At 36.0% G+C, this 12694-nt stretch overlaps 1 protein-coding gene across 2 annotated transcripts in view; it reads left to right on the forward strand.

The window, feature by feature from the left end:
• The window catches only part of METTL4 (methyltransferase 4, N6-adenosine), a 57613-nt gene that overhangs the window by 28576 nt on the left and 16343 nt on the right, over positions 1–12694 (forward strand). For both annotated transcript variants that reach the window (XM_043558408.1, XM_043558409.1), the window contains exons 4-5: positions 120–489; positions 2917–2986. In XM_043558408.1, coding sequence (XP_043414343.1) covers positions 120–489; positions 2917–2986 — 440 coding nt within the window. The remainder of the gene's footprint in view (positions 1–119; positions 490–2916; positions 2987–12694) is intronic.

Here is a 12694-nt window from a genome sequence, read left to right on the forward strand (position 1 = left end):
AAAAATATTGATTTCATCCATAAGTTCAAATACTCAAAACATAGTAGGAATTTCATTATTTAGGTAATTGTTTTAATGTTAATGACTTTTTAATATACTGTAACAAATTTTTCTTACAGATCAGGGGACTGATTTTGGATGGCTCTTCGGAGTTAATCCAAGAAGGCCTCAAAAGTGGCTTTCTTCATCCACTTTCTGAAAAATGGAACAAGTGTAGTGAGCCCATTACTTTACCACTTGATACCTGCAATTTGTCAGAATTATGTGCAATGGCAAAGCATTTGCCTTCTCTGAATGAAATGGAACTGCAGGCATTACAGTTGACGGAAGAGGATATGTCTGTTACAGAACAGGATTTATTTTCACGGATTGTTGAAAACAACTCTAGCTTTACAAAAATCATTACGTTAATGGGACAGAAATACCTGGTGCCACCAAAAAGCAGTTTTCTTTTGTCTGACATTTCTTGCATGCATCCACTTCTGAACTGTAAGTAATTATGCTATTAGAAAAATATAATTTTTCTGTGGCATTAAAAGTCAAGAGCTAGTCTGAATGCTGAATGAGGGTCAACATTTTATGAGGATAGGGTAAACACTTCATTTTCTCTGTGTAATTTTTGTTTAAAAATTTTAAAAGTGCTGAGTTTGGGTTTAAAAAATTAAAAAAATTAAAAAATAAGAATTATGAACAAAGCATCAAAAAGTAATTAGTCCCCATGAGAGCAAACACAGTTGCTGCTCTGTACTTTGGAATTCAGGATACATTTGGTTTTGGCCAAACAATTTTATTTAAAATTAAAAAAAAAAAATTAAAAAATTTTTTTTGGAGAGAGAGTGTGGGTAGGAGAGGGTCACAGAGAGAGGGAGACACAGAATCCAAAGCAGGCTCCAGGCTCTGAGCTGTGAGCACAGAGACCAACGTGGGCTTGAACCTACAAACCATGAGATCATGACCAGAGCTGAAGTCAGATGCTTAACCAACTGAACCACCTAGGCACCCCTAAACAATTTTATTTAACTTTTCTTTATAGCAAATTAGAAACACTTCAGATATGAATATTTACACCATAACCTTTTAGGTTACATATTAAGCTAATGTTCACATTTATTGTCTAAAATTTCTTGAAATATTTTCCTGTATAATGTTAACACAATTTAAAGATTGAAGTCCACAGCTGAATTTGGATTTAGATTCTGAAGCTTTACTGTTAGTCTTTGGGCTAATAAAAAGAGCCTTGGTTTCCTAGTTTATAAAATGGATATGATAATAACCTACTTCTGAAAGTCATTTTAAGAATTAAGTGAATTAATATGCATCAATTGCTTATGTCAGGGACTTATATGTATTTAATAAATTGTTACTATTATAATCTAAGAGATGAGGTAGGAAAGAAATATTTAAATTTGCTATTTATTGTTATTTGGGCATTTAATAGCAACATTTTAAGGTATTAATTGACATAGTTCATTAAGGAAAAGCTTCTTTTAATTGCTATCAAGCCATGTTACATACGAGTGGTTATTCATGTCAGATTCTTCAGGGTAGATGACAGGATAATAAATTAATGGGAAATTTTGCTATTTTGAATGCTGTTTTCCATTCTTTTTGATATTTGTCACTCTAATAGTTTGAAAACTGTTACTTCCTCATTTTAATTTGCACTGTTTTGATTATGTATGAAATTCTAGATTTACCAAAATATAGCTATGTTTATAAAAGCTATGTTTATAAAAGGACAGCTCTTCCTTACAGTAAAATTCCAATTAATAAATGTGGGTAGACTGATAGAACTAGAAAGTTTCTATCTGGCAAACACCATAGTAATTGGATGTCAAAGTGGTAGGTGAAAAGATGAGATATGGGATATTTGCATGGTCTGAAAATATCTCCTTACATGATATTTATTAATTACAAAGGGAAAACTGGAGAAACTTGGTAGACAGCACTTTAACCAAGTGATTAGAGTTAGTATCACCAATAATGAGACATTTTGACATCTCGTATTTCCTGATTACTTTGGTAATACTCTTGCCAAAAATTAATAACTAAATTTAATCATGAGGAAGTACCAAACCCAAATTAGGAGACATTCTATAAGATAAGTGGCCAGTAGCCTTCAAAGTGTCGGTAATAAATGACAAAAAAAGACGAACTTTTCCAGAGTGGAAGAGATTGAGGACACATGGCAACTAGATGCAATGTGTGATCCTGGTTTGGATCCTGGGCCAGAAAAAGGCAATTATAGACAATTGGGGAAGTTATATTATGGTGGGCATATCAGGTTTAAGATAAATTATTTCAAAAGAAAGTTTAAAAAAAGTAAAGCAAAAAACCCAAAAAAACCCCAAAAACTAACCCCTCCTACATTTGAAAGGACCATATTAACATGGCTACAAAGATTTATAGGGCATTTACAGATGATTGGTATCTAGCTAAGTGAGCTGTAGTTATTTTCAGGTAGTCTTTGAATAAATAGCAATAGGTGAAATTATGTTAAAATTCTAGTTGTACTAAATTATAAGGGAAATTTAATTTTTCTAGGTTAAATTATTCTATTTGAATAAATGCTACAAATCCTTTTGTTGCATCCCATTATATTTGTATCTGTAGTAAATGCACTTTTAATATTTATTTATTTTTTAATGTTTATTTTTGAGAGAGACACACACAGAGTGTGAGTGGGGGAGGGGCAGAGAGAAAGGGAGACACAGGATCTGAAGCACGTTCCAGGCTCCAAACTGTCAGCACAGAGCCTGACGCGGGGTGGCTCGAACTCACAGAACGTGAGATCATGACCTGAGCTGAAGTCAGACACTTAACTGACTGAGCCACCCAGGCGCCCCATTGCACTTTAGTTTTTAAAGTGATCATCTATGGAAGGTATTTTCTGAAATACATTGTGTTTGTTTTCAGGTAGGAAAACATATGATGTAATTGTGATAGATCCACCATGGCAGAACAAATCAGTTAAAAGGAGTAACAGGTAAGAATAAATAAATTACCTATTAGATGTGGTTTCTAAAAGATATTGTCCTTTGTAAATTCTAGTTACATATGCCAAAAGCATTATTTTGAGATAAAGTTTGTCTGAAACTACTAAAATATTTTCATTTAAATTTTGTTTATTTTTAAAAATATTTATGTGTCTATGTACATATGTTTGTATGTATTTATTTAGAGGGCACACGTGAGCCTGGGAGGGACAGAGGGAGAGGGAGAGGGAGAGAGAGAATCTTATGCAGGCTCCAGGCCCAGTGTGGTGGCTCAACTCAGGGCTTGAGCCAAAATCAAGAGTCAGATGCTTAACCAACTGAGCCACCCAAGTGCCCCTTTTCACTTAAATTTTTAATTTCCCTAAATAGGTAATTCTCTTGGATTAGAACTATGTATAGGTAAAATAAAAGTGTCACAAGTGATATGCTTATTAATGACTGAGGTTACTGACTGAACCAGTTCAGGGATATTTCTATGACACCAAATGGCAACATTTTTGCCTTCTTTGATATCAAATTTTTAACTTTGAAAATATGTACCAAAATATGGGCATACCTTGTTTTATTGTGCTTCACTTTGTTGTGCTTTGCAGTTATTGCCTTTTTTTTTTTTTTTTAAATTGAAGGTTTTTGGCAACCCTGCATTCAGCAAGTCTTTGGCATCATTTTTCCAATAGTATTTGCTCATTTTGTGTCTCTCTGTCACATTTTGCCATATCTCAGACTTCTTCATTATATTTGTTATAGTGATCTGTGATCAGTGATTAACTCACTGAAAACTCAGATGATGGTTACATTTTTTAGCAATGAAATATGTATGTTGTTTTTTAAGAAATATTGCTGTTGCATACTTAGTTGATGAGTGTAATATAAGCATAACCCAAAATTAATTTGACTCACTTTTTTAAAGTGATATTAGCTTTGTTGTGGTGGTCTGGAACTGAACCTGCAGTATCTCTGAGGTATGCTTGTATAGTTTTCCTCAGTAGCTGCTATGAATGAATTTGTCTACCCTATCTTTAACTTTTTTACTTTGTCAGCTTTTTTGTATGTCATCTCTTAGAGTAATCAGTTTAATTACTAAGAGGACATTTCCTTTTTTTTTTTTAATGTTTATTTTTGAGAGAGGGAGGGGGAGGGGCAGAGATGGGGGGAGGGGCAGAGAGAGAGGGAGACAGAATCTGAAGCAGGCTCCAAGCTCGGAGTGGTCAGCACAGGTCCCCATGAAGGGCTTAAACTCACAGACCATGAGATCATGACCTGAGCCGAAGTTGAACGTGTAACTGACTGAGCCAGCCAAGCGCCTGTCCTTTTTCTTTTTTTTATTTATTTTGAGCGGGGGGAGGGGCAGAGAGAGAGAGAGACAAAGAGAGAGAATCCAGAGCAGGCTCCATGCTGTCAGCACAGAGCCCAGTGCAGAGCTCCATCTCACAAACTGTAAGGCACCACCTGAGCCAAACTGAAGAGTCTGCTTAATGGACTGAGCCACCCAGGTGCCTCGAGGACATTTCCTTTTAATAGTTTTTTTTTTTAAACTTTAAGTGTTCCTCTCTTATACTAGTGAATATCTTCAGTTATATTTCCTCTGAATGTTCAGGTCTAGACTTGAACACTTCCTATTACCTTGACTTCAACTTCATGTGAAATTTCTTTATCTCCACAATTATCTCCAGTTTTCTTGTCGTTTTTTGTTTATGAGCTGGGATATTTTTCTCTTAAAGTTGCAAGAATCATACAGAGTATTCTTGTATCCTCTATGTGTGTGTTTGTATGTAGATATCTATACATAATTTTTTCTAGGCCATTTGAAAATAAGTTATTTAAGAGAAAAAGTTACTCTGAAATATTTCATTCTATATTTCCTAAAAACAAAGAAATTCTCACATGCAATCATAATGCAATTGTCAAAATAGGTAATTAACATTGATATAGTACTGTTATTGATATAGCACTAGTATCTCATATATAGACCTTATTCAGGTTATCAGTTATCCCGGAAATTTTTGGCAAAATAAAATCCTGGATCATGCCTTATATTCAGTTGTCATGTCTCTTTAGTATCCTTTAATTTGGAAGTTCCTGAGTCTTTTCTCAGGAACTTTTCTCAGGTGTTTCAGGAAATTGACATTTAAAAAATTTTTTTATTTTTTATGTTTATTTTTGAGAGAGAGACAGAGCATGAGCAGGGGAGAGACAGAAAGAGAGGGAGACACAGAATCTGAAGCAGGCTCCAGGCTCTGAGCTGTCAGCACAGAGCCTGATTTGAGACTGGAGCTCATGAACCGTGAGACCATGACCTGAGCTGAAGTTTGATGCTTAACCCAAGTGAGCTATCCAGGCATCCTGGCAATTGACATTTTTGAAAGTAGCAATAAAAAAGTAATACAGCATCCATTGATGAGTCTTGCCCAAATCACTTATTTTTAAGGTAGTTGCTAAATGGTGATTGTACATGTATGGGCTCATTTTTGGGCTCTCCATTCTGTTTTGTTGATGTATGTGTGTTTCTTTGTACCATTATCGTACATTTAATATACTTTGAAATCAGCACGATCTTCCTGCTTTGTTCTTAAGACCACTTTTGCTATTTAGGGCTTTTGTAGTTCCATACAAATTTTAGGATTCTTTGTTCTAGTTGTTAAAAATGCCATTGGTATTTTGATAGGGGTTGCGTTAAATCTGTAGATTGCTTTGTGTAGTGTGGACGTCCTCACGATACTAATTCTTCGAGTCCATGAGCACAGTGTATATTTCCATTTATTTGTCTTGTCTTCAGTTTTTTCCATCTATGTCTTACACTTTTCAAGAGTACAGGTCTTTCACTTCTTTGGTTAAATTTTTTCCTAGGTATTTTATTCTTTTTGGTGCAATTGTAAATGGGATTGTTTTCTTAACTTCTCTTTCTGATAGCTCATTATTAGTGTACATAAATGAAATGGGTTGGATTTCTGTATGTTCATTTGGTATTGTGAGATTTTCCTGAATTATTTTTTTAGTTTTAATAGTTTTTCAGTGGAGCCGTATGGTTTTCTATAGATGATTATTATGTCATCTGCAAGTAGTGATAGTTCTACTTATTCTTTTTCAATTTGGATGCCTTTAATTTTTTTTTTTCTTACCTAATTGATGTGGCTAGGATTTCCAGTACTATGCTGAATAAGTGGTGAGAATGGGTATCCTTGTCTTGCTCCTAATCTTGGAGGAAATGCTTTCAGCTTTTCACCACTCAGTATGATTTTAGCTGAGGGTTTATCACATATGGCCTTTATTATACTTGGTGTGTTCTTTCTGTATCCACTTTTTTAGGGTTTTTATCATAAATGGATGTTGTATATGTCAATGCTTTTTTTGCATCTATTGAGGTGATCATATTTTATCTTTAATTTTGTTAATGTGGTACATTATATTGGTAAATTCCACTGGGTCATTGTGTATGATCCTTTTAACATGTTGATTTTGATTTACTAATATTTCGAAGAGGATTTTTGCATCTGTGTTTATTGGGGATATTGGCCTGTAATTTTCTTTTTTAGTGGTATCTTTGTCTGATTCTGGTATTGGGGTTCTGCTGGCCTTGTAAAATGAGTTTAGAAGAATTTCTTCCTCTTCAATTTTTTGGAATAATTTGAGAAGAATAGTTACTAACTCTTTAAATGTTTAGTAGATATCATATATGAAGCAATCTGGTCTTGGACTTTTGTTTTCTGGGAATTTTTAAATTACTGATCCAATTTCATTACTTGTAATTGGTATATTCAGATGTTCTATTTCTCTGTGATTCAGTCTTGTAAGGTTGTGTGTTTCCAGGAACTTATGCATTTCTTCAATGTTTTCCATTTTGTTGGCACATAATTCTTTTTAGTACTCTTCTGTGATACATAGTCTCCTACGTATTTCTGTGGTTTCAGTTGTAACTTCTCTTTCATTTTTGATTTTATTCATGTGAGCCCTTTCTTTTTTCTTGATGAGTCTGACTAGGGTTTTTCAATTTTAACTTTTTAAAGAACCAGATTTTAGTTTCATTGATTTCTTCCTCCTCCTCCTCCTCCTCCTCCTGCTCCCCTTCTCCTCCTCCTCCTCCTCCTCCTCCTCCTCCTCCTCCTTCTTCTTCTTCTTCTTCTTCTTCTTCTTGTTCTTCTTCTTGTTCTTCTTCTTGTTCTTCTTCTTGTTCTTCTTTTTTAGTTTCTATTTCAGTTATGCCACTATAATCTTTTTTTTTTTTAATTTCCACTCTAAACTTTGTTATTTCCTTTTTTCTACTAACTTTAGGCTTTGTTCTTATTTTTCTAGTTTAGGTTATATTGTTTATTTGGGATTTTTCTTCTTTCTTCTTTTTCTTTTTTCTGCTACAAGCTGCTTTATTGCCCCTTCTTTCTACATCTCATCTCAGCTGTTGCTCGTGGCCTGGGACCAGCCTGAGTGTCACTACCCAGCAGGCCAACCATACAGACTATCCACAACTTCCCTTCCTTTCTGGAAAGCAAGAACCCTCATTTATGCCCCCACATGCCAGCTTCAAGAGGTCTGACACACAGCTGTCACAGTGTCCTTTTGGGAAAACAGTTTATTCTCCCTAGCCTCAACTGAAAGCCCCTTTTCATTTTAGTACATGTTTACTCCAAATTACAGAATTCTCAGTTATCAATAAGTATAGTAATTTGGTTTCCTAATTATTAGACCTGTAAACTTAAAAATTCTTCCTTCCCAAACACCCAAGTACCCTACAGCCAAACCTCAGGGATTTTTCTTGTTTTCTTAGGTAGGTTTGTATCACTATGAATGTCTCTCTTAGAACTGCTTTTGCTGCAATTTTGGAAAGTTGCAAAAAGACGGAAAAGTGTTTCCATTTTCCTTTCCTTTCCTTTCCTTTCCTTTCCTTTCCTTTCCTTTCCTTTCCTTTCCTTTCCTTCTTTTCTTTTCTTTTCTTTTCTTTTCTTTTCTTTTCTTTTCTTTTCTTTTCTATTTCTTTTTTAATTTTGGAGAGAGAATGCAAGTGGGGGGGGGGTGCAGAGGGAGAGAAAGAGAATCTTAAGCAGACGGGCTCAATTCCATGACCCTGAGATCATGACCTGAGCTGAAATCAAGAGCTGGACACTTAACTAAGCCACCAGGCACCCTGTGTGTTTCTATTTTCATTTGTCTCAAAGTATTTTTTGATTTCCTCTTTGATTTCTTTGTTTACTCATTGGTTGTTCAGTAACAGTTTTTAGTCTCCACATGTTTATGGGTTTTTTTTTAGTTTTTGTCTTATAAATGATTTCTAGTTTCATACTATTGTGGTTGGAAAAGATGCTCCATGTCTTTTTAAACTTATTGAGACTTGTTTTGTGGCCTACCACATGACCTGTCCTAAAGAATGTTCCATGTGCCATTAAAAAAAAATGTGCATTCTGCAGTTTTGGGGTGAATTGTGCTGTATATATTTATTACATCCATCTGGTGTAGTGTGTTGTTTAAGGGCAATATTTCCTTATTGATTTTCTATCTGGATGATGTATCCATTGATGTAAGTGGGGTATTGAAGTCCCCTATTATTATTGTATTAACGTCAATTTCTTCCTTTAGGTCTTTTAATACTTGCTTTAAATATTTAGATGCTACTATGTTGGGCTCATAAATATTTGTAACTGTTGTATCATCTTCTTGGATTGGCTCCTTTGTCATTATGTAATGCTCTTCTTTATCTTTTGTTGTAAAGTTTATTTTGTCTGATATGCGTATTGGTACTTCAGCCTTCATTTTATTTTTATTTGCATGGAGTACCTTTTTCCATCACTTTATGTTTTTAGTCTATATGTGACTTTAGATGTGAAGTGAGTTTCTTCCAGACAGCATATAGATGGATCTTATTTTTTTAGCCATTAAGCTTCCCTATGTCTTTTGACTGGAACATTTTAGTCCATTTTATTTAAAGTAATTATTGATTGGTATGTACTTACTGACATCTTAATTGTTTTTTGGTTGTTTTTGTAGTTCTTCTGTGTTTCTTTGTCCTTCCTTTGGTCTCTTCCCTTGTGATTTTATGGTTTTCTTTAGAGTTATGTTTGGGTTCTTTTGTCTTTATGTTTTGTATATCTGTTGTTTCTGTTTTTGACATCATATTTTACATCTTTTTAAATTTTGTATCCCTTAACTACTTATTGTAGCTATAGTTGAGTTTAAGTTTTAAAAAATGTTTATTTTTGAGAGAAGGAGAGTATGTGTGCATACATGCGCATGTGCAAGTTGGGGAGGAGCAGAGAGAGAGGGAGAAAAAGGATCTGAAGCAGGGTTTGCACTGACAGCAGAGAGCCCTATGCAGGGCTCAAACTCACGAACTGTGAGATCATGACCTGAGCCAAAATCAGATACTTAATCGGATGCTTAATCGACTGAGCCACCCAGGTGCCCAAGTTTACTTTTTTTGTCTTTATCCTAATACTAACTTTTTAATTGGTTCATCTACTGCTGCCTTTACTATAGTTTTTGCCTTTATGAGTGAGATTTTTTTCTTTCATATATTTCCCTATTTTTAGTGATGGTACTTTATTTTCTGCTTGAAGAAGATCTTTTAACATTTCTTGTAAGGCTGGTTTAGGATGAATTCCTTTAGTTTTTGCTTGTCTGGGAAACCCTTTATCTCTCTTTCAATTCTGAATGACAGCCTTGCTGGGTATTTTTGGTTGTAAGTTTTACCTTTTCAGCACTTTAAATATATCCTGGTACTCCCTCTGGCTTGCAAAGTTTTTGCTGAAAAATGAGCTGATCAGGGTGCCTGGGTGGTTCATTTGGTTTAGTGTAGTGTCTGATTCTTGATTTTTGCTCAGGTCGTGATCCCAGGGCCATGGGATCTAGCCCTGCATCAGGCTCTGTACAGAGCATGGAGCCTGCTCGAGATTCTCTCTTTCTCTCAGTCCCTCTCCCCAGCTTGTGTGTGTGCTCTCTCTCTCTTTCTCTCTCTAAAGTAAAAATGAGCTGATCATCTTATGTAGTTTTCCTCATTTATTACTATTGGTTTTTTTTATTGCTGCTTTCAACATTCTCTCATTAACTTTTGCTATTTTATTATTTATAATATGTCTTGTTGGAGCTCTTTGGGCCCATTTTATTAGGGGCTCTTTATGCTTTCTGCATTTGGTATGTATTTCCTTTCCCAAGTTAGGGAAGTTTTCAGGCATTATTTCTTCAAATTTTCTGGCAGTTTTCCTCTCTCTTTTCCTTCTGGGACCCATATAATGAGAATGTTGTATGCTTGTTGTTCTAGAGGGCCCTTAAAACTATCCTCCTTAAAAAAATCTTCTTTGCCGTTCTCATTGTATAATTTCAACTGTTCTCTCTTCCAGATTGCTGATTCATCCTTCTCTCTTATGTAATTTGCTTTTGGTTCTTTTTAGTGTATTTTTCATTTCAGTTATTCCTCAGCTCTGATTGGTTCTTTTTTAATATTTTCTTTCTCTTTGTTGAAGTTCTCACTGTGTTCTTCCATTTTTCTCCTGTATTTGGTGAGCATCTTTATGACCATTACTTTGAACTCTTTATCAGGTAAATTACTTATCTTCTTTTCTTTAGGTTTTTCTTTTTTTCTGGTGTTTGGAATGTATTTCTCTGTCTCATTTTGTTTGACTTTCTGTGTGTGTTTGTATGAATTAGTTAAAAGAGCTAACTTTCTTGGTATTGAAGGAGTGGCCTTGTGTAGGACTGCCTGCTGTGTAGGCAGTGTGCCTGATGACTTTGGCAGGCTGGCTAGAGCTGGAATGGGCATGGCTTGGAGGTCCTGGGACATGTGCTGTGGCTACCTCTGTGGACATGGTGGAGCTGGAGTGGGTGTAGGCTGGGTATGTCCTATGTGGATGTGCTATGCTGGGCTGCCTTTGTGGAATGGCTGGATTTGGCATAGGCCCATTGGGTTCTGGAGGGTGTTATGTCAGGGCTGACTTGGCAGGATTGCTGGAGCTAGGGCTGACATGGCTAGGGACCTGTGTACTGTGTGGGGGCTGTCTTTGAGGGATAGCTGGAGCTGGTGTGGGCCAGAGGTCTAGAGCATGCTGGGGTGACCCTAGCAAGTTGGTAGAGTACCTGGACCCTGGTCTTGTTTATGGTATGAAGGTGGATGTAGAATGTAAAAATGCCTCTTAACCCCAGTGAGAGTTCCAGTGGTTTTATACCTATTTATTCAATGCTCTAGTGTGAGTAAATGTATTTCCTTCATTTACAGTCTATTTGCCTTTTCAACTGCTATGCCTGAGAGCAGGTGAGTCAGTGTGCTGGCCTCTCATCAATGCCCTTCTCTCCTCTAGGTCACCTAGTCAGGAGTGGGGTTCCTGTTTTATCCATATTTCTCCTACTTTTTCCTATTGGTCCCTTTACCATTTGTTGTGTTGAAGCTGTGTAATCAGCCCTGTCTTCTTCCAGAGGAATTGTCTCTATATAGGCCTAGATTTAGCATGTGGGAGGAGGTGAGTTCAGAGTCTTATGTTGACATGTTGGACCCTCTTAGCAAATTTTAATGCTTTCAGTCTGTTCTGTATTTTAGTTACAAGGGTGAGTGATCTCTTTTTTCTTTTGTTATTATATTATAAACATTAGATTGTGTGCTCTTTGAGAGAAGGGTGCTAATATAGGTTTTTAAAAACTGATGTTTCCGATTCTGTGTCTCCCTCTCTCTCTGCCCCTCCCCCGTTCATGCTCTGTCTCTCTCTGTCCCAAAAATAAATAAACTTTGAAAAAAAAAATTTAAAAAAAAAAAAAGAAGGGGCGCCTGGGTGGCGCAGTCGGTTAAGCGTCCGACTTCAGCCAGGTCACGATCTCGCGGTCCGTGAGTTCGAGCCCCGCGTCAGGCTCTGGGCTGATGGCTCGGAGCCTGGAGCCTGTTTCCGATTCTGTGTCTCCCTCTCTCTCTGCCCCTCCCCCGTTCATGCTCTGTCTCTCTCTGTCCCAAAAATAAATAAACTTTGAAAAAAAAAATTAAAAAAAAAAAACAACTGAGATAAAATTAACCATTTTCTCCACTTTAAAGTGTACAGTTTAGTGGTTTAATTCATTTACAATGTTGTCCAACTATTACCTTATATTATTCTGGAATATTTCCATCACTCCCAAAAGAATCCTTGTTCTTCTCAGTTCCCCTTTTTGCCCATACACTGGCAGCCATTAATCTTCCTTCTGTCTCTATGAACCTACCTTTTGGGACATTACATGTAAATGAAATGATATAACATGTGGCCTTTGTGTCTGGCTTGCTTCATTTGATATTTGTTTTCATGTTTCATCCATGTTTTAGCATATATCAGTATTTCATTCTTTTTAATGGCTGCACAATATTCCATTGAATGGATACATCTATACATCCATATATATCCATATATATCGAGGTATATATATATATACATATATATATATATATACACCTTAATATATTATAGGTTCAGCAGTTGGTGATGTTTGCATGATTTCCAGCTTTTGGCTGTAATGGTGCTATAAGCATTTGTATATAAGCTTTTCCATGAACACATGTATTAAAGAATTTGGACTTGCCCAAACAGAAGTTTGACCTTTGTCTTCAGCTTCTGGGAGGTAATCTATATTATACCTGATAGGATTATTTTTATTTTAGTGTGCTTGAGTTGGGAGGTGGGGAAGTTGGGAGACTGGTTACATAAACAGTTTTAGGGTAGGGACTCTCTACACTAGAGATAGTCTGGTGTCATTTAAGGTAGGAG

The sequence above is a fragment of the Prionailurus bengalensis genome, chromosome D3 (assembly GCF_016509475.1).
Source record: "Prionailurus bengalensis isolate Pbe53 chromosome D3, Fcat_Pben_1.1_paternal_pri, whole genome shotgun sequence".
Lineage (NCBI taxonomy): Eukaryota > Metazoa > Chordata > Mammalia > Carnivora > Felidae > Prionailurus > Prionailurus bengalensis.